General features: G+C 46.4%; 1 protein-coding gene across 50 annotated transcripts in view; it reads left to right on the top strand.

The window, feature by feature from the left end:
• PTK2 (protein tyrosine kinase 2) overlaps positions 1–25,204 on the top strand; it is a 247,644-nt gene that overhangs the window by 199,948 nt on the left and 22,492 nt on the right. For 46 of the 50 annotated variants that reach the window (XM_067017362.1, XM_067017365.1, XM_059043007.2 and 43 more), the window contains 4 exons: positions 7,945–8,056; positions 14,394–14,480; positions 15,955–16,092; positions 16,807–16,938. In XM_067017362.1, coding sequence (XP_066873463.1) covers positions 7,945–8,056; positions 14,394–14,480; positions 15,955–16,092; positions 16,807–16,938 — 469 coding nt within the window. The remainder of the gene's footprint in view (positions 1–7,944; positions 8,057–14,393; positions 14,481–15,954; positions 16,093–16,806; positions 16,939–25,204) is intronic. The other 4 variants (XM_067017388.1, XM_067017357.1, XM_067017395.1 and 1 more) reach the window with 2 other exon arrangements.

Below are 25,204 nucleotides of genomic sequence, written 5' to 3'. Positions count from 1 at the left end.
ACACAGGCTGTCGCCTGTCACCTTCCACACTTTGTTTGAGCCATGGCTAGACGTCAGTAAGTACTCTGATTACGATTTCGACTAGTGGGCAAGTTGTTAATATTGTTTAGTTAAAAAGGAAAAAGAAGAAAGAAAAGGGAAAAAAATCATACTGTTACGAGGAATTCCTGCAGCTGGTTCTCTTACATTTGCTTGAGTGTCAACCAGAGAAAGTCCCCCAACAGAATGGCAGCATCTCTGGCTTCGGCACAGAGGCCCCCCACCCAAGGGTTTTGATGGGTGACGTAGTTTCCACGTGTTACCGCTGTTTTGCTGTCACATCTTGAGTGTGTTGCATTTGGCTGCTGTGGCCGGCCCTCTGTAATCCCATAGTTAGTGGCAAGCAGTTGTGGAAGTTTTCGGCGAGGCCGAGTCTCTCCAGGGGTACTGGAGGCAGCTAGAGGCAAGCCACGCCGGTGTGCGTTGGCCGGTGTCCGCATTTGCCTGCTGTGTACTCGTCCTGTACCCGTAATACATAGCCTTGTCTCCAGCTTGGGTCTGGGGGAATTGTGGATGTTGTTTGTTTGTTATTATAACCTGATATCGTCATGTTTGCTTCTTAACTTTATCATACAAAGCTGGCCGTTGAGAAATCTGTTTGACCTAAGTTGACCTTGGGTGAGTGACTTAGCCTCCCTGGGAGAGCAGCATCGCAAATCCTACCTGTCCTCTAGTTTTCAGGATTAAATAAAATCATCTAAAATGCCTTTCATTTTCATGCTCGTGGTGGGTACACACACTTGGTGGCTGCTCTGGGAGTAGCAGTAAAAACAAAGCTTTTTCTGAAGATCCGCAAGGGACCTGGAGGTCTTAGGTACAGAAAATGATCAGTTACTGTTTTTAAAAAAAAAAACTGGTTCTTCAGATGTATAAGGGGTAGCTATTATTATCCAGATACCAAAATGCAAGGCACATCTTTTTGACATTTTGTAGATGTCTTATGGACATCTTGTACAGGTTTTTTTTTTTTTTTGAGTCCTTTTTGATTCTTCATTTATCCTAAAATGTGAACTCTAGATTTGATTAATAACATGAGGTTACTTGTGCTTCTTTGCTGTGCTTTTAAAGTGGTTTTGTATCTGCTCCCCAAATTCCTTTCAAAGGTGGTGTCTCAGTTCCTCCTTAGTCATCATGTCGGCATTTTCCTTCTCACCGCCGTCCTGTTGGGTCTTGGTGTCATCTAGAAGAGTAACCTGTTTCTCAATTACCCCTGTACTTACGTCTTAAAATGTTTGTTTGATTTGGGACCTTAGTCTTCCCGGTAATAAAAAGTAAATAGTAAATCTACATTTCATGGGAATTTAATGTACAAGTTAAATTGTTTCCACTAAAATTTATGTCATAACTGTTTCTTAGCTGCGGGTAGCTCTTGCCTGTCATTGGAGCCCCCCCCCGCCCCCGCAACAGATGTTCACACCTTTACAGGTGCATCTCTACTTTAGCTTCACCTCCAGAATTTGGTTGTATGTGAAGTAAACAAATTTCCGGTGAGATTTAAAGTTAAATTTCATAAAAATTAGTCCTTTGTACTTACATGGCTTACCACCTACTTACATGGTAATCGCGTGATTACCTTACTGCGTTCACAAGAATTCTTAAGGGTGAGGTACTGTTGCCCTTTTCACTTAAGGAACCTGAGGCTCAGAAAAACCCTATGACTCGGCCAGATTGTGCAGCTAACAAAGGGTGGACCCCAGACCCCGGGCCCTTTGCTCTGAAGTCCAGGACGACTGCTCTTTTCAGTCTCTTTACCGCCGTATGCCCCTCCCCACTGGATGGGGTGCCGTCTGCCTCCAGCCCCTGTGCTTCCCCGCGGTCTGCTCACTTCCCCTCCCTTGTCTTATTTGTAAGAGAGGACTTTGACTAGAGGAGGTTCACACTTCAGCTGTGACCCACATATTTACTATTTGAAGGTCGCCCTCAGGACCCACAGTGAAGCCCGCAGACCCGTCCGCTAGCTGCTGCCATTCCTCCCCTTCAGCCCTGCCTCTGGCGCCGTTTTCCTTCTCTCTGCACTTGTTCTTCATTCCCCTTCCCTACATGTTGTCTTCAGGGTTATTATCCCTGACGACTTGGGGGAAGAGTGGAGTAGACATGAGTGTCTGTCCTCCCCTGTGCACAGTGAAGGAGCAGAGGCTGTAGGTGGCCCGTCCCTCTTCAGGTTACAGAGGGACGTGGCGGCGAGGTGGACGCAGGGATGCAGGGAACGAGTGGAGCAGCGCTGGCTCCGACTCAGCGCCGTCTCCGGGCACCCGAGCTTAGATGGGAGGGGGCGGCAGCCCCCGTGGCAGCGGGTCCGTTCTCAGTGAAGAGGGTTTGGTGCTGAGAAGCCACTGGCTTACCTTCCGCACCTCTTCCTCTCAAGCCCCCAGATTTGCATTTTAGAAATACCTTTTGCATTATATTTTTAGGGATTGCTCCAAGTATTACATTATCTACATCTTTAACTTTGCACCATCTACTTAGAGTTAATCATGGTATTTCACTTAAAATGTGGCGACTTCATTTACCACCGCCTTAGTCCTTTTTGTTCTAGATGTCGTGTATATTATATTCATATATGATAGTAACCTCATAAAATAAGATTACACTTGGTGTTTTTAATAGTATTTTGAGGAAGGTGACGGGAAAATCTTTTATACTTAACCCCATACCGTGCTCTTTATTCTTTCCTAAAGATCTTTCTTCCATTTGGTTTTCCCATCTGTCTGAAGAACTTCTTTAACATTTCTTGTGGTGTGGGCCTGTTGATTAGTTTGCGGTTTGTTTGTTTGTTTGTTTTTTAATCTGAAAATGAATTGAACTTCATTACACTGGATATAGAACTCTGAGTTGACAGATTTTTCTTTTCTTTTTTTTTTTTTCTTTCTTTCTTTCAGCACCTTAAAGCTTTCTTTCATTATCTTCTGGCCTCTGTTATTTCTAATGAGAAGTCACTGGCCTTTTAAATTATTACTCTTCTGTATGTAATGTGTCATTTTTTTCTGGCTTCTTCCATGATTTTAGCTTTGGTTTTCAGCAGTTTATAACTAGGATGTGCTTGGGTGTGGTTTTTGTTGTATTGATCATATTTGGGCTTCACTGAACCTCTTGAATCTGTAAATGTATGTCCTTGACCATTATTTCTTCAGATACTTTTTTCCGCTCCATTTTTTCTCTTCTCAAACTCCAGTTCCATGTATGTTAAATCTTTTGATAGTGTCCTTCAGGTTCTGGGGGCTCTGTTCTTTTTCTGTTTTCCCCCAATCTTTTTTCTCTGAGTTCTTCAGTTTGGATAATTTTTATTGATTTATCTTCAACTTTCCTGACTCTTCTCTCATCTCCATCCCACTGATGATCCAATTCTGTGCAGATTTTATTTCAGATATTTTATTTTTCATTAGGAATTTTCATTTGGCTCTTTTTTATACCTTTTGTTTCTCTGCTGGCATTTCCTATCTTTTCATTAACTATGACCAAATTTTCCTTTATGTCCTTGAATATAATAATAGCTCTTCAAAGTCCTTGCTTGCTAATTACAACTTCTGAGTCACCACTGGAGTCAGCTTCCTTTAGATTTCTTTTCCTCTTGAGAGTGGAATACATTTTAATGTTTATTTGTACATCAAGTGATTTTTAGATTATGTCATGGACATTGTGACTGATAGGTTGCAGAAACTCTGGATTCAGTATTATTCCTCTGAAGAGTGGTTGGTTGGTTGGTTGGTTGGTTGGTTTTAGCAGGCAGCTAACTTGGCAGGTCTCACATTGCAAACTCCTTCCATTCTGTGAGCTCGAATCCTGATTCAGCTGAGTTCAGCTTCAGCTGGGCTGCCTGGAGCCTGCACTGTATGTGCATAGTACAGGGGTCAGCTAGTGATTCAGGCAGAATCTATACTGAGAATTTGAGGCACCCCTCCCCTGGCTCTCTTCTTCCTGGGATTTACCCCCTCACTTTCCACCAGCTGTGGTGACCCAAATTCAGTCCTCTGGCTCTTCAAACCAGTAAGACTGGGGCTGGCTTTCTGGCTAGTGGCCATTAAATTGGAGACTCACCCAGTGCCGTTCCCTTCCTCCGAGTGGCAGCTCCCTCCAGAGCCTGACTGCTTTGTGCTGTCCCAGGGCTGTTTCTTCTGTCCTAGTCCGTAGTTGCTATCTTCAAGAGGATTGGTCACATAGGAGCTTCTCGAACTTGCCAGAAATGCAAAGAGGACACCATTCTAAAGTAAAATTTTAGTAGAAATCACTTTATTTCAAATAATTTTGAGATGTGTAACACCATAACCAAAGTGCGTTATTTCCTGCGGTTTGAGATCCATAGTAAGTAAAGAGAGATGCAGTTTTGTTGTATTCGTGAAGCGAGACGTTCCGTCTGCTGTGCATGTCTATAAGAGAAGAAGGAGGGCGGCGTGTGCCGCAACACTGGCCACTGCCCAGGGCACTGGTGCCCTCCCAGCTTTGTCTCAAGCCTTGTTTTCTGCAGAGATACCAAGGGGGGTTGTTGGAGGGTCAGCCCCATTCCTTTGTGGTGAGGCAATGTTGGGTACTTAGAAGGGATCGTGTTTCAAAGCTGGCATTCCCATGAACTTGCCAAAACAAGCCATTTCCCTCGTGGCTTTTTTTTTCATCCAGTTTCTTGCTGCTCTTTCTCTGGATGTTTTTCAAATTAGCCTAAGTAACTATGAATCCAGACTGATTTTCTGTCCAAAGCAAATTTTGTGATGTCATCATAAAATTATTATGTTTAGGTGATCAAAGTCCAACCTTTTTAAAAAAAGTTTTTCAAGCATAGAAGAAATGTAGTTTCAAAGAAAAGAATAGTATTACTATAATCATTCTCAGGAAAAATGCTACAGAAATGAAATAGATTTTTAAAAAAATAAGGCAGGTAAAAGTACAGAACTAGTTAGCATTTACTTAAAAGTCTTACTGGGTTTTTTCACCTACTTTATTTCTCCATCCTAACAGTGGATGAGAACAGGCAGCATCGTTCTCATTTATGAAGGAGGACACGAGTTGAAATGGGCCCAGCTGCCCAGCTCAGTGAAGGTGCTGCTCAGAGCTGGTGCCCTTTCTGCTGGGACAGCGGGAGCAGCTGGTCACCCACTTGGACTGATCGCCCCTCTCCACTCTAAATCTTGTCCGTGTTGGAGATTTGCTTCCGAATCTTAGCTTGGTACTGGAAACGAAGACACTATTAGACCACTTTATTGCTCTGCATGAAAATACCTTAGACGTAAAATCACATCTTGTTGCTCCAGAACGGAAATTTAATGAGACCTCTCCATACCAGCTTGTGGAGCCCGGGAGACCAGGTTTCACAGGGAGTGCCGCCGCAGGCTGAGAAGAGTCGACGTGTGCTTACAAGTTTTTATGTCCTTTACCTGTGAATTGATTAGTTTGATGACTTTTTCTCCTAAAGTGAGGGAAGTAGTGATAAAAAATAAAACTAACATTAAATAAATACTCCTTTCCCCTCTTCCCAGTTCTCTTCCTAGATGGGGCTCGTGGATAAACAAAGAATGATTCTTACATGTTCTAACGTTTGTTAAATGAAAAGTCTTATGAGCTCTTATAGTTTCATCTCTGGTGAGTTTGAGACTTAAACACCACCATCCCAGGAAGAAGCATGAGGGCTCATTGCCAGTCCACATTAGGCAGCTCAGAGCTTTCAGACAGAAAGTATTGCTGCTAAAAATACTTGGACCTTGGGAAAATATGTTTAAATTTGACCTCCTTGACACGCTGCACATTCCAGTTTTTTGCTCTGGGTTCCTCAGCAGCTGTAAAGAGGAAAGTTCAGAACTGTCTCCATGGGCACTCTTACTCCATCTATGGAAGAGCCTTCCCATTGTAAAAACAGATACTTCATGAGTTATTTATATTCTGCAGTGCTCTGAGCAACAAGTTATGGTTTCTCCGAAGCGTTTTGACATGTTATTTTTTGGTGTGATGCTGAGGAACTTGCTTCCCGCTTACCCCTGCGTTCCGTGTTCAGTGGTAGCAGGTGATGAGGGCCGAGAGGGAGGGTTCAGACAGTGAGTCAGCGGTCAGAGAACAGTGGGTGGGGGCCAAGGGTCAGGGCAGGTGGAGCCCAAGAGGGTCTCCTTATGCGAGGGCCCTCCCATGACCTATTTGGAGGTGTTTGCGGGGAGCAGTAACCTTCAGGTCAGGGTGGCCCAGGTCACAAAACAGCCCATGTGAAATAAATTGCCTTCGTGAGACCTATTTAAAATAGAGTTCCATTGCCTTAAAGAACATGTCACGCTTGGCCTTCTCATAGCTTGCCTTTATTTTAATGATTTGAAGAAGTTAGAAATAAGGACAATTTTTTTTCCTTGATTTTTTTTCCTGATTGTTATGGACTTTTCAGTTGTTTAAAACTACGCAATTTTTGGAAATTCTGACTTGGAGTCTGTTACTTGTTTTGAGGGCCAGGTGATTGAGAGCAGGGCGCTGGAAAGCTCCTAATCGGAGGCAGGCCTCTCTCAGGCCAGGGGGCCGTCTGAGCCCCTGCTCCCCTCGGCCTCCCTCCCGGCCGCCTGCACCCGTCCCATGTGAGGCACGGGGAGGTGGTGACCAGTCTTCCTCACCAGCCAGTGCACGTGCTCGGCTGATGGTGGCTTCACTCTCCTGTCATCACCAAGGCAGACTGTGGTCCAGGGTCTGTGCTAGTTCTGGGCACGTGGAAAGGGGCAGCTCTCAGCCTAGTGCGGGCAAAGGCCAAGCAAACAGGCTCTCGCACGCACTTGACCTGTAAATCGTGGGACCTGGGGCCAGGATCCCGACAGCCCTGGCTCGGCGTGCACCTGGCCAGCCTCGAAGGTGCCGCCAGAGCCTGCACTGTTGTTAAAGTGTTGTGCTCTTTTCTCAGCCATGATCGTCTAGATGGAGTGAGAAGAAAAACGAAATCATATTTTGAGGAGGGGGTTGCTTTTCTCTATAGTGCTGATGTGGTCATGGAGGGAAACGTTCCCTTTCCTTAAAAAAATGTGAAACAAAACTCCCATCTGTAGTAAGGGCTTGCTGACTCAGGGCAGTTACGAGATGAATTCTGTGTGTCCTCTGCTGCTGTAAGTTGCATGAGTGCAGCTGCGTGAGAAACAGCCTGCCCTCGCCTCCAGGCAGCAGGAATGTCTCCTGGAAACAGTTGAGCCGGATTCCCAGATTAGAAAGAAAGGCTCTGGGGCCGCTGACCTCACTCTCTCACGAGCTGCTGGCGCTGGGAGGTTCTCTGCTGCCCTCCACCAGGAGGCTGGGACTGGGAAGCCCCAGGACGCGGCGGCGGGGCGGCGGGCGGGCGGGCGGGCAGGCAGCAGAGGGCGGTGGCCGCTCCCGCGATGGCGCAGAGCCCAGGTGCGGAGCCCTGAGCAGCCCGGCGGGTAAGTAGCCGCGTGACCCGGTGCGGAGTTGCCAGTTGCAGGCCGGCAGGAGTTTCAGAAGTGCTTGTAGATACTGTTGCGTCTCCTTCCTTCCTGATGAGGCAAAGTGCTGGTTAAAGTGAAAGTTGGTAGGAGGTCGTGAGCAGCTTGGGGAACGTTGGGCCGCACGGCTGTTTGGTCGGTTGCTGTGCTGCGGTGGCACTGTGAGGGCTGGGTCTGTGCCGTGTGGAGCACTGCTCGGGATTTGCTCAGGGAAACGCTGCTGCTTAAAGGAAACCGGCGTCCAGACCGTCCCTCCGGCCCCTCTTTGGTTCCCCAGCTCTTCCTTGTGTTGCCAGCTGTCCTTCCCTTACCTGAGGCCGTGCGCCTTGCATCAAGGCTATTCTGGAGTCCTTTTGTGAAGTTAGAAACCCGATCCTCTTTCCCTTTCTTTATTGGCGCCTGCCGCCACCCCGCGGGGCTCCTTGGGTACGTCTGGGTGGGGTCTGGCGTGTGCGAGCTCCCCCGGTGTCACCTCCCCTTACGTACTGTGTTGTCTCTCTAGCACAATCCTGGAGGAAGAGAAGGTCCAGCAAGAAGAGCGGATGAGGATGGAGTCCAGAAGGCAGGTCACAGTGTCCTGGGACTCCGGAGGGTCCGACGAAGCACCACCCAAGGTAGCAAAGGCCCCCACCCCACCTCTGGCGTTATGCCTACTAACTTGAGAGGTTTATGCTGTAGGCAGCTGCTGTCTGTGGGGAGAAAACCAAATAGCGGGTTATTCTAAGAGTAATCACTGCCACTTCTGTTCCCCGTTCGCCCCGCCGCATACCACCCCAACGTGCACCCGTTTCCCTAATTTGCGTGGCAGCTCTGAGCTGTTGGAAATCATGAGTGATTGGATTGGGCCTGACCTTCCAATCCCCCCTCCCCCCACCGCCCCCATCATCAGACTTATATGAGCACGCCCTGCTCGGGGAGGTTTCTCTCTGCTGGTGTCAGGGACCTTCCTGATGATCAGATAGACTGTAACCAAGCCGAGAACGCTTTACGTTTTGCTTTATTTTGAAAGGAGTCAACTTCCACCTGACCCGGTTCCTTTTGGGTTTGGTTTTGTTTTGCTGAGAACCTGGTGCACATTTTCTGCCTTTTTCTCATCTGTGGCCAGTGGCTGGGCTGTCAGCGTGGGGAGGCCTGCCAGCAGCATCCCAGCCCTGCCCTCCATCCTCCGGCCTTCCCCTCTTGCTCAGCTGGGCGGGAGCTGGACACAGCTGGCCCTTAAACACTCGCCTCAGATGAGGATTCTTTGTTCTCCTTGTGCTTTTGACAGGGTGGTATTTTCACGCAGTGGCTTACTTGCCAAGAATAATCCAGTTCAGATCATTTTCTGGATGGTAAATAGATAATAGGCTTTTTTTTGCAGTTAATAATTACCTGCTACTTGATGTTTGATTAGCTAAAAATATATTAAAGGAACTCTGATAATTCTTTACTTCATTTTCTTTTTGAAAAATGTTCAGAAATCTGTTAACAAAAAGTGCTATATAAATATTGTACCCATTTTTTTTGTCATGATGCTTGAAATCTGTTTTCTCGGCCATTGTTTTAAACTGTTACAGTAAATATTATTACACATAGAAAGTGAACACAGGTGACTGACCCGGTTCTTCAGAATTTTAGAGGTGAAGGGTTCTGTGGTCTGGCTTCCTCCACCGGTGGGAAAACTGAGCCCCAGAGAAGGAGGGAGGAGGGCCTGTGGTCCATTCTGTTGGTGTTACTATGAGCTGGTTAGTGCTGAGACCACAACATTTCTCTATGTCTCTCCTCGTGTCACAACAACAACGAAGTCCCTAGCTACCCACCGAAAAGCTATGCACCCCAGCATCTGCGGCCTCCACCTTGTATACCCGGGTTTGCCTGTTTCCTCACTAACTACTGAGGAAGGGTCCAGCACCGGAGGGTCTTGAAGTTAATTTCTCAGGCCTGGAAACCAAGTGGATCTGTTCACAGGTGGCTCTGATGACCAGGTGGGTTACCTGCCTGTTCCCAGCCTCACTTTCCTCATCTGTGAAGTGGGGTACTAGTGTTCCCCACCTCTTAGGGGTGTTGTGAAGACCAAATGAGATAATGCATTCACAGCACTTTTTTTAGTCACAGGAGTGTAAGGAACTCTACATAGTTGGTGATTAGCACAAATGATGTGCTAATGCGGTGCATAGCATTCCCCTAAAACTCACAGAATTAACCTTTTCCATCTAAGCATGGTTACATAGCTCAAGCTGTATGATTTTTAATAATTAAAAAAAATAATTTTCATGTGGCTGAGTTTTGAAGGCTATGATATTAAGTTCATGGGCGGAGATGGAGATGGTTAGGCTTCTTTGTTTACAGAACAAAGTGAGTTCTGCTTAAATTTTTAAATATCCTCACATTTCTTTCTTTAGGATGTTTTCAATGTGCATGTTTTGAGGCTCTTTTCTGTAGTCAGAGATGGTTCTACCCTTCAGAATGGGTCAGCAGACTATACCCCACTGCCTGTTTCTGTTGATGAACGTTTTATTGCATGAACTGGCCCCTTGACCTGTGTGTTGTCCGTGCCTGGGTACCTCCTACACAGACGGACTTGAGTGCTTCCGTTACAGTATGGCTCAAAAAGATTAAAATATTTACTCTTTGGGAATTCCCTGGCGGTCCAGTGGTTAGGACTCCACGCTTTCACTGCTGAGGGTGCAGGTTCAATGCCTGGTCAGGGAACTAAGATCCTGCAAGCTGCACGGCGCGACCAAATAAATAAAATATTTACTCTTTGATCCCCAAATTAAAAGGTTGGCAGCCCCTAGATTTAAAATCATTTATTTATTTATTTATGGCTGCACTGGTCTTCGTTGCTGCGTGCGGGCTTTCTCTAGTCGCGGCGAGCAGGGGCTACTCTTCATTGCGGTGCGCGGGCTTCTCATTGCGGTGGCTTCTCTTGTTGTGGAGCATGGGCTCTAGGTGCACGGGCTTCAGTAGATGCGGCATGTGCGCTCAGTAATTGTGGCTCGCGGGCTCTAGAGCACAGGCTCAGTAGTTGTGGCGCACGGGCTTAGCTGCTCCACGACACGTGGGATCCTCCCGGACAAGGGCTTGAACCCGTGTCGCCTGCATTGGCAGGTGGATTCTTAACCACTGCGCCACCAGGGAAGTCCCCAGATTAAAATTTTAATGGGTAGAGGGAATTCCCTGGCAGTCCAGTGGTTAGGACTCAGGTCTTCCATTGCCAAGGGCCCAGGTTCAATCTCTGGTCAGGGAACTGAGACCTCACTAAGATCCCACAAGCCGTGCAGTACGGCCCCCCCGAAAAAAAATTTAATGGGTAGAAGATCATCAACATTAGTATATATATGCAGATGCTGGATGTTTTCTAATAATGTAAATATTGGTAGATATATTCCAGATAAGTAAAGGCTCGTGGAGTCCTCAGTAATTTCTGAGAATGTAAGGGGGTCCTGAGAATAGCTTCCTCAGCATAGCGTTTCTCAGCCCCAATCAGACCCAGCATTCCATTTATGTAAAAAGTATTTTATAATGCCCCATTTACTAATCCTGAAATAGAATACATAGGTTATAAAATGACTTAATAATTTCAGGATACCAATACAGCCAAGAGACTGTGAACTGTACAAGAGAAATAAAAGTAACTTCTAATAGCATTATGCACACACCTGTATAAAATACTCCGGTATAGTTTCGCTGGGAGGTGTGGTGGAGGAGCCAAGTGCCCGCACCTGTGTGTGGTAGGCTCGCCCTGGATACAGCAGCTACACTCGCAGACCCTGCAGCCACAACTGACTGTGGGTCTCATTCGTCTTGATGATGTGATTTTCTAGAAGGGTGAAATATCTTGGTAAAGTTCAAACGAAACAAAGTAAAATTGTCCATCGGTTTTCACAGTAGTTGCTCTTCTGGAATGTTCAGTGTCTGATAAACTATGCAAAATATCATTTGTGTTTGTATGTCAGACAGAGTTGGTTCTCGGTTCAGACTACGGGGCTCCTTGTTCTTGTTTAACCTGTGAAAGGTGGAGAAAGTCGTGAATGTAGCACAGGCCCTGCTGTTCAGCCCCGCTCTCCCTCCCACCTGAGGCCCTGAAGGCAGCAGGAGTGGCCTCTCCGTACCCTAGGCCCCCATCGGGGGCACTGCCATCCAGCTGAGGACCATGAGTGTAGGATGTGTTGGGTTTTCCTTTTTCTTCCTCCTCACTTGGGAGGCTTTCGACAAAAACTCCTCCAGCTCCATAGTTTGCTTCGTGAAAATCCAAGTTTCTGTCTTTGAGGAAGAGATGCAATCAGCCTGCTAAACCTTGTACTTAGTAGCAGGTGACACGTCTGGATACCTCAGTCCAGCTCAGCTCATTCGATATTTGTGGCAGCCCTGTCCCCACTTCATTGTTGAGGCACAGTGGGCAAGTTGCCCCGGCCCAGCACTGGCCATTTCCTGGCCTGCCCTCTTGGCCGCCACGCTGAGTCCGTACTTGTAGAGAAGGAAAACAGAACTGTTAGCGATACGTCCGTGCTCTCCACAGCAGGTGGCTAGCAAAGTTCCATTTTGTGGTATTCTTGGTGCAGTAGTTTCATCTTCTGTAAGACATGTTTTCATGTTTTTATCTGTTATCTTTATTTTGAAGTGGAACCTTACAAGCGTCGCCGTTTGCTGCCCATGTAAGTATTTGAGCCACCGGAGGATGTTCTGCGGAGATTTTGCTGTGCTTTGATCGTTCCTTTTGTAATTCCCCTTTTATTTGGTGAGTCACAGTGTGCTTGTCGTAGAGTAGCAGCACAGCACAGCAGACTCTGGAGGCGGGCAGTTCTGCCGTTACCAGCTGTGCAGCCTGTTCGTATCGCCTGACCTCTCTGAGCCTCTGTTTTATCCTCTGTAAAATGGGGTGATAATACTTCTTTGTACCGTTGCTCTCAGACTTCTAATTGTACATGCAACACCTGCTCTACACATAGGACACATTGAGTAAAAGTTTTTATTTTTGCCTGTGTTACTTACCTGCCACCTCCAAAATGTAAGCCAGCAGACACAACTGTCCACCCATCAGAGAGCTGTGAATACTGTCCTAATTCCTGGGTCTGCACCCTCCCATACTTGGACTCCAGGAAGCCTTTGCCATACGGCCATTGTAATGCATACATATTAACAGACACCTTTAAAATGGCTGTTGCCCCTGAAATGTCAGAGTACAGAGATAGTCAAACATGTTTGCCTCTTTTTAACCACTTGTTCAAATGAAACCTTTAAAAATATAAATCTGAAGAGTAGTCCCTAGGGTCATGGAACAAAATTGCCACCCTAGCACACAAGCAAAGCCTGTGACTCCCCCCCATGCCCTTCCCTCTTTCGGGGGGTCTTGGGGATCCGTCCTCACATTTAGTTAAGTTTGGAGTAGACTGCACCTGGGGGCTGAAATGTGACAGGGCTAAAGGGGTAGGGGAGCCTTCCCACCCTCAGAGGCTTAACGGGCCCGCACAGCAGGGTGGGAGAAAGCGCAGGGGTAGCTTCAGTGCACGTGCTCGGAGGAGAGCAGGGGATATGCTTCTGTGTCAGGAGGGAGAGGGAGGGGTGACACGGGGGGCCTGGGACAGGAGACGGCATGCATTCCAGCCAGAGGGGGTGACACTGTTTTGAGACTCAGACTCACGCAGAACTTAGCCGAAGCAAGGTGTGTGTTCATCCAGGACCACCTGTGTCCACGGGAAAGCGACACGGGCACTGAGGCGTTTTCCTTCCTCCCCTGGGCTCGCCGGGCCCCGAGTCTGTTTCCTTCAATTCTGGTCTTTATTTGCCTGGAGAGACCTGAGTTTCCACTTTGTTAAATCCCTCCGGTTTAGGAGACTTTATTTATTTATTTATTTATTTATTTATTTATTTATTTATTTATTTATTTATTTATTTATTTTGCGGTACGCGGGCCTCTCACTGCCGTGGTCCCTCCCGTTGCGGAGCACAGGCTCGGACGTGCAGGCTCAGCGGCCATGGCTCACGGGCCCAGCCGCTCTGCGGCACGTGGGATCTTCCCGGACCGGGGCATGAACCCGTGTCCCCTGCATCGGCAGGCGGATTCTCAACCACTGCGCCACCAGGGAAGCCCTAGGAGACTTTATTGACTTATCTTCCATTTCAGACTAGACTGTTCTTTTTGCTCTGAACTTTAAATTCTCGTGTCATACAATGAGGATTTTAGAGCTGGAAGTGACTTCAGGGTCTCTCCAAGTCAACCCAGTTCTATAGATGAGGAAAAAGAATCCGGCTGGTTCACCCACGTGCTCCCAGCCAGTGAGGAGCAGAAGGGAAAGTCTCCAGGTTTGCGTTTCCGTGATGCTGAATGGTGTCGAGCATCTTCTTATGTGCTTATTGGCCATTGGTGTATCTTCTTTGTGTCTACTCAGATCTTTTGCTCACTGTTAACTTAGATTATTTGTCACTTTCTTGTTGAGTTTTAAGAGTTCTTTCTATATTCTGGATGTGAATCTTATCAGATAGATGATTTGCAGATACTTTCTTCCATTCATGGGTTGTCTTTTCACTTTCTTGATGTTATTATTTGCAACATACAACTTTTAATTTTGATGAAGTCCAGTTTATCTTTTCTTTTGTTGACTGAGCTTTTGGCATCCTAAGAAACCATGGCCTAACCCAGGGTCACAAAGATTTACTTCTGTGTTTTCTTCTAAGAGTTTCATCGTTTTAGCTCTCAACGTTTAAAAATATGATCCATGTTGAGTTAATTTCCATGTATGTTGTGAGGAAGGGGTCCACCTTCATTTTTCGCCTGTGGATATCCTGTTGTCCCAGCATTATTTGTTGAAAAGACTGTTACCCCCATGGAAATGTCTTCACACCCTTTATCATTCTTTCCAACTAAGCTCTTATAGAAAATTATCTTTTTCTATTCTTTTTAGTAAAATGCGGATTTACCAAAATAATCAGAATACTTATTCATGTGATGCTCTGTTGATTTGTTCACAGCCCAGCAGACCTGGTTATCCTAGTCCGAGGTCCAGTGAAGGGTTTCATCCCAGCCCACAGCACATGGTACAGACCAATCACTACCAGGTATACCGTTCGTTACCGTTATAAGATGTGTTATTTCATTCTTCAGCACATTTGGGGATGGGGAAGTATATATTGTATATATTGATAAATTAAAACATTCATTGTTTTCATCAAACAAATGAATGATTCTCTCCCAAGCCCCATGTTTCCTTACCTTGTAAATAAGAACAGCTATGGGACATTTCCTGTAGGCCTTTCAGCTTGAAATGCTCATTTGATCCTTTTATGTCGTTGGTGTCATATAGAAAACTGCCTTAGATCATTTGAAATCTCTTTGTTGTGAAAATTCCTAAAAGTTCTCTGGCAGTGATGTATCCCTTCTGACCAAAAATAGTTGCTGATATAGCATTTTATGTTTAGTAGAGTTTTTTATTAAAATATTTTCATTCAGATAAACTGTGAGAACTATCTGTATATCTTATTTGAAAGTTTAGTAATTACATATTGTCAGTGTGGAATTTTGGTATAAATCAATGCCTAGAGACCTAACAAATGCATGAAATCTTTGTTGAAGGGAATTTGGAAATACGGATTTGGCTGTGCTTTATCTCCTTTAAAACGTAGCTGACAACCCCGGCTGCCCACCGGCCTAATGAGTTAGGGAGACAGATTCTGATTCCTTGTCTCTCTTGCTCTTGATTGAGGGAGAACCATGTAAAGAAATTCCTCTCACTTTCCTTCCGCCTTGAAATTTTTCTCTGTGTCCAACTGAATGTTTTCCTCTGCTTTCGTCGTCACTGTGAGACTGTGAAGGCCTGCCTTCTCTCACCATCCACCCTGGTTCACTAGAGGGCAAGCGTTTGGGGGTTTTGTTTGTTCTTTGCTGGTGGAGTAGTAATGAGTTGGGCAGGGAAGGGACTTGTAGGGACATGGCCTAACCATGTTGATGGCCCATTGCTTTTACATCCGAGGATGGTCTGCTCTCAGCACTGTAATAAGTGTAAAATTCCAAAGTGAAGAATTTCTGGTTTCCTAGTGTCTGTTTGCACCAGCTATCTACTGTGGCCGTAACAGACGACCTTTCTCGAGGCTGCATTTGAGAGTGCATTTCCTTGCCTTTACCGGCTTCTAGAGGCACCTGCATTCCTTGGCTCGTGGCCCCTTCCTCCACTTCAAAGCCCAAGTATCTCTCTGACTGTTCGTCGGTAGTCACACCCCCTTTCTCTCCCCTTCTGCTTCCCTTTTGCATTTTTAGGGACCCTTATGATCACGTTGGGTGCACTCAGATCGTCCAGGATAATCTCCCCACCTCATGATTCCTAATTTACAGTCACATCTGCACAGTCCCTTTGGCATGTAAGCTGCCGTATTCACACAGGTTCCGGGGATTAGGGCGTGGACAGCCGTGAGGGGCCGTTTTTCTGCCGCCACGTGATCCTCTGTGATCTCAGTTACTTCCTTTCACGTGGAGAGCAGAGCCGTGCAGAAGTCATACCGTGTCAGACCGTGACCTGGCCGCTTCGCTCACCCGCAGGTCTCTGGCTACCCGGGCTCACATGGACTCCCGGCCGTGGCTGGCAGCGCCTACCCAGGTCAGGCAGCTCTCTTGGACCAGACAGATTCGTGGAATCACAGACCCCAGGAGATATCGATGTGGCAGCCCAACGTGGAGGTAAATTGGATGTTCTTGGGCTTTGCTTTGTTAACTGATGAGGCTGTGCCCAAGGTACAGGATTTCTAAATCCTAAGATTTCTCAGTTTAGATGCCCTCATTCTAAGATCAAATGCTCTCTGGGCCTGTGGATCTTCTTCGCTGAACGACGGAGAGATGCTACCATCATTAGCCCATTCATTTGAAAAGCAGAGCCCTACGTGAGGCCAAGGAACAAACAGCCTCCAGCTCCGCGGGCCGTGTTAATTTTTAGTAAATTTTCTTGGTAAAACCAAGAACCACTCCTATAATATTAAAAATAATTTCTTTGAACCCAAGAACATCTGTAGTTGTCTGCTCTTCAAGCTCTTTTCCCTGGAGTGCACCTGCTTTATACTCTGTAATATGTGTGTGTCGTATTTAATCCTCCTCCCATTATTTTACTTCGATTGTTTCCACTTGTTCGCTCTAACTAATGATGCATTCTCTGCCTCGTATCTTGGATTACTTCTTTAGAGTAGGTCCCTGCAAGTGAACAATTGTATGCTTTTTAAAGCTGTTTCACACACGTTAACTTGTAACCCTCAGAAAAGTTGCTCCCGTCGGCAGAGTAGAAGAGACCCTACTTCCACCACGCCTGCTATTTTGCTTAATTGTTTGGAAAGACACACAGAAGAAAAAGTAAGAGCCTCATACACAGACTTCTGAGAGTGGACCTTTTCACTCCTCCCCCAGGACTCTGCAACACTGGACCTGCGCGGCATCGGGCAGGTGTTGCCGACCCATCTGATGGAGGAGCGGCTGATCCGGCAGCAGCAGGAGATGGAAGAGGACCAGCGCTGGCTGGAGAAGGAGGAGAGGTTTCTGGTAACTGAGTCTCAGAAAGTTCTTCCGCCCCTAAAGCCTCTGGAGTCGGCTCTACTGCAAGTGATCGCAAACTTCATCTTTTCCAAAGCAGGAGCCTTTGTTTTACATCTGCTTCCTAAAACTTGCAGTAGTGGGTCGTTCGCTTTTCTTGAATTACTTTCTCAGGATAAATTTCTAGGATGTCTGTAGTAGCATCATGGGCTCAGATGTAGAACCGTTTCTGTGGTTTTATGTTACTGCCACGTTTACACAGAAACGACTCCCACTGAAGTGTCAGCTTGCACATAAGACGTTGCCTCTTGCTACTGCAGGGCACATGACTAGATAGCCCAGGGGCCCCGGGCTTGCCTTCCTGGGCTCCTCTGGTTCAAGGTCTGAGAGATGCAGACCTCCTGCCACATGCCTCTGGGGTTGTGGGCAGCAAATGTCTTCCTGGGACAACTCTTGTCGACAGCCCCTCAGAAGTCCCTGGGGATAGAGGAGCGGTGACAGAGTGGTCTGTGTGTGTCACGTGGTCCTCAGCCTTAGGACCCCTCCCCTGTCACCCTGTGCAGCTACTTCAGCCTTCCTGAAGTAGCCTGACGAGAAGAAAGGCTGGACGGAGCCAGGTCTCAGAGTGCTTCTGCAAAGCCCGTACCTGGCTGGTCCAGAGCTGGTCCCTCACGCTTTGACGATAAACATCCCGAGGCCACCTCTACGTCACCCTCTATGCTGAGGGACCAGACACCGATGAGGGGGTACAACGCTGTTCGCGCATCTCTGGGAGTCCTACAGGCACAGAAACATTAAATCAACAGCCAGTGGTTTCACAAGACAGCGGTTCATCACCTGTGATCCTGATTTCATTCTTTATACGGGGCTTTCTTTTCGAAAACTGTAGTTTCAAATTAAACAAAGCAAGCTGCACACAAGTTTGGTGAGGCACGTTTTAACCTATCCGGGTGGCCACTGCCCTCGCTGCAGGGGGAGTGAGGGCCGTCTTGGCACGAACGGGGACCTGGGAGCAAATCACATTAGGTGGAGGCACTTTCTCACCTTTCTTTTCTTTTTCTTTTAAAATTGAGGCCTGCAGACATCACACACACCCCACACTCATTTAACTGCCAGACAGGACTAATGCACACAGCCCTGTCGCGGTTTAATGGTTAAGATCGTACAAAATACTTATCACGTGTCAGTTACCATCCTACGTATTTCTCATACAGAAAGTCATTCAGTCTTTTTAACCACCCTATGGGGAAGAGACAGGTCCAAAATATTTTATCCGAAACTCTTGAGGGTTCTATGTGCTACACTATTTTTTGGCTTTAGAAAGTTAATGAAGGGAATCCCCTGGCGTTCCAGTGGTTAGGACTCAGCACTTTCACTGCCAGGGCCCAGGTTCAATCCCTGGTCAGGGAACTAAGATCCCGTAAGCCTTGCAATGCGGCCAAAAGAGAAAAAAAGAAAGAAAATGAATGAAATATGATGCACATGATGTATATTATATTAGTATTCCAATAGCATACAGAGTTAAAAGCACTAACACTTACAGCAAAACACAGGTGTTCATATTACCAGGTGTAACGACAGCCCTCACATCAGTTCAGGTCAGGTTTTGCCACAAAATTAGTTTCCTTCAAGCTTAGAAAAACACACAAACTTAACAGTCTTTTAGTACATTTTAGATTTTGGAAACGAGGGTAAAGGACAGTGTACCTATCCTTTATTACCCTCGTGTTAGAGATGAGGAAATTGCCCGAGGCCACTGGGTAGCGCTGGCCGAGCCGGGGTCTTTGGTCCCACCTCTCTGCCAGCCGTGCTGGGTGCCCGGCTGCACACAGCTCGCCATTCCCACAGCCTAGTGCTCCTCTGCAATGTGCACTTAAACGTGTACAGCATGTCACTGGGCGCTGCAAACCATTCACTTTTGAACAAAAGTTTCATCATATCAAAATTCTAAATTATTTAAATGAAAGCGTATCTTGAGATTATAAGGCAAGCAGCAAAAATTGGTTATTCTTATTTACTATACTAATCTGAGCGAATCTGTTTGGACATTATATCAATTGCAAGAACACAGCTGCTATTCCCTAGCCCTACATTTTAACCTTTTGTCCAGATAGCCTGCTTTCCCGCATTGATTTGTATTTTAAAAAGGCAGCGTTACAGACTCTTCAAACTTGAGTTGGTGTACTTAGATACCAGTGTCTGGTGTACGATTGCCCTGAGAGTGGAGGAAGGGCGCGGCTGTGAGCTGCTCTGACAGAGCACAGCCGGCGGCGAGAGCAGGAGGGGGGCCTGGGGTGCTGCTCGGGGTCGGGGTGATGTTGGCACCCAGGCCTCGAGACAGATTGGAATTTGCAGGGCACACAGACTCAGGAAGTATGCTCATGCCTTGGGAAGAGCTTGCTAGAAGGGAAGGTGATGGGCCCGGGCCCAGGCTCCACCCTCCCAGTGACGTCAGGTACTCTGAATCAGAGGCTCCAGACGCTGCCGGCTCATCAGCCGAAGGCATTGTTCCTTTTAATCGAGATAATTTACATACAGTGGACTGCGCAGGTCTTAAGCGTACAGTTTGGTGAGTTTTGAGAAATGCGTTAAGTCCACATAACCCATTCTCCAGACGTGTGACATTTCTGTCACTCCAGATGACTTCCAAGCCACGTTGAAAATCCACTAATGAAGTCGTATAATGAACTCCCCCCGGGGAGTCCAGTCAGTGCTGTGTCCTGTGACAGCCTCAGTGTAACTGTCTCCTCGGCTTGGGACATTTGTCCCTGATCCCTTTTATTTCTCCTATGTAACTTTATAATTTTCTCTAAGTCCCTACCTTCCCTTATTAACTTGCTGCCCACTCATTTAGAGCTTCCCGTCACCGATAATGGTATCTCATTTTCATTGAACTTTTTAGTTGTTATTTCCGTATATGCATATGCAGTTGATTTTTAGGAAATTATCTTGTATGTAACAATATTTATCACATGAAATTTTTCTGACTGATTTCCTTGGATTTTTTCTATTCATGCACGGTTATCACTTTTTAAAAAACATTTTCTTTCTTCATTTTCAGTTATGTATCTCATACTGCCCCTGAAGCATCTCTTGCCAACGTTTGTATTAAATAGGTTCTTGCCTGCTTTTATTTTTTAATTTTAATTTTTATTTTTTAAACCCCTCATTTGTTTATTTACTTATTTTTGGCTGTGTTGGGTCTTCGTTTCTCTCCGAGGGCTTTCTCCAGTTGTGGCGAGCGGGGGCCACTCTTCATCGCGATGCGCGGGCCTCTCACTATCGCGGCCTCTCGTTGCGGAGCACAGGCTCCAGACGCACAGGCTCAGTAGTTGTGGCGCACGGGCCCAGTTGCTCCGCGGCATGTGGGATCTTCCCAGACCAGGGCTCAAACCCGTGTCCCCTGCATTAGCAGGCGGATTCTCAACCACTGCGCCACCAGGGAAGCCCATCCTGCTTTTATTTTTAAAGATAATGTCCGTAATAGTTTTCTCCATTAAGTATAACGCTGGCTCTCTATTTTTAAAATAACCTTTTTAAAGCTTTTAAAAAGCTTAACGTGATGAATTACGTGAGGCATTTTGCTTGGTTTTATGCTGGGCCCGCATTCCAGAGAGAAGTCCCCACTCAGTCGTGGTTGAGGATCCTTTGAAGGTCCTGGTGTCTTTTGTTTGCGATGTTTTGTTAGAATTTCCTTTCGATCTTCATAAGCAAGAGTGATTTATTATTGTCATTGTTAATGGTTTCAAGATCAAAACAGTGTCGATGTCCTCAGTCGAATAATCCCTGCCCCATCTGCATTGGCCGTTGGTCAGGCAGCCGGTGTAGGTGGGGGGCTGAGAGCAAGTGAGCCATCAGGACAGGCCCGGCCTCGGCGTGAGCAACTGGGTGAGTGAGCCACAGCGCCGCTGCCAGGGGAGGGAAGGTGAGGAGGTGAGGGCAAGTAAATATAAAGGCCGGGGCGTCGTACGTGGCATCTTTGAGATCCTGTCCCCTCCAAGCTGTGTTTCACGCCGCAGCCGCGGTGACATTTCTACACCTCGGGTCTGATCCTGGCCTTCTCTGACTTAAAACCTTCCAGTGGCCGCCACAGAATGACCACCTGGGGCCCTCCATCCTTCCTGTCCTCGAGACGCAGCCCCTCTAAGTCAGCCCTGGTTGTGACAGAGAGGACGGAGCGCAGGGGAGGCCCAGCATGCAGGGCCGTCAGGGCAGGCTGAGCAGCTGAAGAACATGCCAGGGTGAGGGCACACCGCGTGCAGGAGCCCAGGCGCTGGGGTCAGCTAGGGGAGACTTCAAAATCCTAGTTACCGCGGCCCTACGTAAGTTGTTTAACCTCTCTGTGCTGTGATTCGTTAATCTGTAAAATAATTATAATTTCCTCTGTAAAATGCGAGAATGCTTTTCCGTAGGGTTGAGTGGAGGATTAAATGTATAACGTGTAGACAGTGGAAGGGATAAGGAATACACCATTAATTTTTCCAAGGGCTTTTAATCTCTCATTCAGTTTGTTCTCTGTAGCAGCCAGGAGCGGTGCATTGATGAGAATAGAATCCTAGATCGTACACGTCGCCCGGAATACCTGCAGGTGGCTCCCAACCCAAGATGAGTGTAACAGATGGGGTGAGAGATTTCAGCCAGTGTCGAAGGGATTCTGCAAAGGAGCATTGCTGGTATCACGCAGGAGCTGGACACCCTTTCGCTGGATTTATTTGTTATCAGTGAACCTTAATTCGTTGTTGGTTTTTTGGGGTTTTTTTTTTCCCCTTAATTCGTTTTTGCTGTTGTTAGGGCTCCCTTAGGTAGGCTATTTTTAGCAGCTGGCTAACAAGGCCCTGGCTGTGTCTGACCGCCGTGTTTCCCCGAGGAGGCAGAATCTGTGTGCAGGACGTGGAGCCTTGTAAGCCCAGGTGCTTCCCTGTGCAGGCTTCTCAAGCTGTCAGTGAAAGGAGGACCCGTTTCTATTTTTTTTTTCCCTAAACCTAAACCACTGTAGACGTGATACTGTAGTAAAATAAAATAAAAAGCAGTTACTCGAAAAAGGAAATTTTTAAAAAGGTATACAGACTTTTATTATGAGCTCCAACAGACCTAAAAATTACTATTTAAGACTGCTCTAGAAATTTCTAAAGATGCTCATCCTCTGTGTCTGTCTCATCATGACCTGGTAACAGCAAATCATTCCTGACCCGCCCTGGTCCTCGGACCGCGCTGGGAGCAGCCCTGCCGCTCCCTTCCGTGAGGTCAGCTTGTACACCCGGGTGGAAGAGTCATGTTCTTACTGGAAAAATTAAAGTTGCTTTGTCAGTAGCGATTCCCAGATTTTTTCTAACAGATCAGAATCGATAGCTGTTTATTGAAGCCTCCTGTTTTAGGACTTACATCATTGTGTGAGATTACTTTTTATCGAGCACTTGGGAGAGCCGAGCATCCCTCCATCGGCACACATAAGGCAGGCTCTTGTCCTGGGGCACACAGCTGTGACCTACAGCGCAGGGTCTTTGTGGTGTCCCCACCCCCCTCTCTGATCTCAGTGCAGCCCGAGTGGTTTCTGAGTTGCCTCTGTGCCCGTGAATCCACGGCTGTAAAAGCTCTCTTGCAAACTGGCCAGAGAGAGCCGGCAGCCTTGACTAGAACCTCAGTCCATTGAGAGGACTTTCTTTCCTATTGGGTGCTGCTTAAAGAGAGAGTAACTGTGTTACTTGTTTATTTTTATTGCCATGCACACAGTCATTTTCTAATGCAGGGCTGTGCTGAAGATAGGATTTTAATTTTAAAATGAGAAAGTTTTGAGTATATAAAGCCTGCTTTGTGTCCTGACAAAGGAAATGAATGTTTGAGCTGTTTTCCGTCTCGCAGCAGAGCCAGTCAGCAGGAATGAAAGGTGAACATCAAGAACGGGGTCAGAGAGTCCAAGACGGGGACTCTGCTCTCAGCCAGGCCACATCCCTCCCATGTGTATTCCACAGTCCAGATTTGAAGACAGTGTAGTGCAAGGGGAAAGGACTTTGAGTTGGAAGCCTTAGGTTTGAAGTTTTCTAGAGTGATAGCAAGATGGGACTAGAGATCAAGCCTGAATAGTTGGTTACTGTGTCCCCAGAACCGAAAGCAGCGCCTTCAGCCCCCAACTGTTGCCTGAGAGAAGGGAATACGCATGCCCACATGGAAAAGAACTGGAGATAACCCACCTGCCCGTTAACAGCAGAACAGATGCAACAAGGGCATGTTACACAACAGTAAAAACGAACAAACTACTACACACAACCACAGGGCTGAACCTTAGGCACCGTGTTCACAAAAGATGCCAGACACACAAGAGGGCTTCTTACAGGACCCATTTGTATGAAGCTCAGAAACAGTCATCTGGGCTGGAAGTCAGAGGAGAGGTCCCTTTGGCGAACTAGAGCCTGCGGGTTATCTGCTCTGTGTCTTGATTGGGGTGGCGGGTTAGGCAGGGGTACTGACCTTTACACTTAAGAACTGTGGGCTTTGTTGTATACAAGTTATACCTGAATTTGAAAGAAAAAGAAAATGCATACCTGATGGGGAAAATAATCAAAGAGGCCCAGACATTCTTTATGTCTGTGATCCATTTCTATAAGATTTTAAATAGAAATTGCTTCATTTTTGTCTTTAGTATTACTGTCTTCAGATCCAGGATATTTTATTTTGAAGTGTAATTGACTTAGAATGTTATATTAGTTTCAGGTGTACAACATAGTGATTCAATATTTTTTTTATTTATTATAATTTTTTTTGGTGGTACGCGGGCCTCTCACCGTTGCGGCCTCTCCCTTTGCGGAGCACAGGCTCCGGACGCGCAGGCTCCGCGGCCACGGCTCAGGGGCCCAGCCGCTCCGCGGCACGTGGGATCCTCCCGGAGCGCGGCACGAACCCATGTCCCCCGCATCGGCAGGCGGACTCTCAACCACGGCGCCACCGGGGGAGCCCCAATATTTTTATATATTAGAAAATGATCATCAGTATAGGTCTAGTTACATCTGTCACCATATAAAGTTATTACAGTGTTAGCCAGTCCATTCCCCACACTGAACATTGCATCTCATTGACCCATTTATTTTGTAACTGGAAGTGTGTCCCTCTTAATCTCCCTCACCTGTTTCACTCATCCCCCCACCCCACCCCTCCCCTCTGGCAACCACCTGTTCTCTGTATCTATGAGTCCGTTTCTGTTCTGTTACGTTTGTTCATTTGGCTTGGGGGAGGTTATTGGTTTTTTCTTTTTTTAGATTCTACATATACATGAAATCATACAGTATTTGTCTTTATGCGATTGACTGACTTCACTTTGCGTGATACCCTCTGTGTTGTTGCCAATGGCAAAAGATTTCATTCTTTTTTACGGCCGACTAATATTCCATTGTGTGTGTGTGCACCACATCTTCTTTATCCATTCCTCTGTAAGTGGGCACTTAGGTTGCTTCCATATCTTGGCTATTGTAAATAATGCTGCAGTGAACGTAGGGGTGCATATATCTTTTCAAAGTAGTTTTTTGGTTTTCTTCAGAAAAATACCCGGAACTGGAATTACTGGATTATATGATAGTTCTGTTTTTAACTTTTGAGGAGCCTCCACAGTGGCTGCACCAGTGTGCATTCCCACCAGCGGTGCACGGGGGTTCTCTTTTCTCCACACCCTCTCCAGCATGTTATTTGTTGTCTTTTTGATAATAGCCATTCTGACCGGTGTGAGGTGACAGCTCATTGAGCTTTCATTTGCATTTCCCTGATGATTAGTGGTGTTGAGCATCTTTCTATATGCCGGCTGGTCATCTCCATGTCTTTGGAAAAATGTCTCTTCAGGTCCTCTGATCTTTTTTTGATCATGTTGTTTGGATTTTTATTTTTAATGTTAAGTTGAATGAGATCTTTATATATCTTGGATATTAACTTCTTATCATACATATGATTTGCAAATATCTTTTCCCAGTCAGTAGGTGGCCTTTTTGTTTTGTTGACAGTTTCCTTCACTGTGCAAAAACGTTTTAGCTTGAAATAGTCCCATTTGTTTATTTTTGCTTTTGTTTCCTTGCTTGAGGAGACAGATCCAAAAATACACTGCTAAGATGATGTCAAAGAGCATATACTGCCTGTGTTTTCTTCTGGGGGTTTTATGGTTTCAGGTCTTACATTTAAGTCTTAAAATCCGTTCTGAGTTTGTTTTTGTATATGGTGTGAGAAAGTAGTGCAGTTAGATTCTTTTGCATATAGCTGCCCAGTGTTCCTAACAGCATTTATTAAAGAGGTTGTCTTT

The sequence above is a fragment of the Kogia breviceps genome, chromosome 17, assembly GCF_026419965.1.
Source record: "Kogia breviceps isolate mKogBre1 chromosome 17, mKogBre1 haplotype 1, whole genome shotgun sequence".
NCBI classification, from domain to species: domain Eukaryota; kingdom Metazoa; phylum Chordata; class Mammalia; order Artiodactyla; family Physeteridae; genus Kogia; species Kogia breviceps.
Note: the sequence above shows the minus strand (reverse complement) of the source record. Positions and strands in the feature narration are given on the sequence as shown.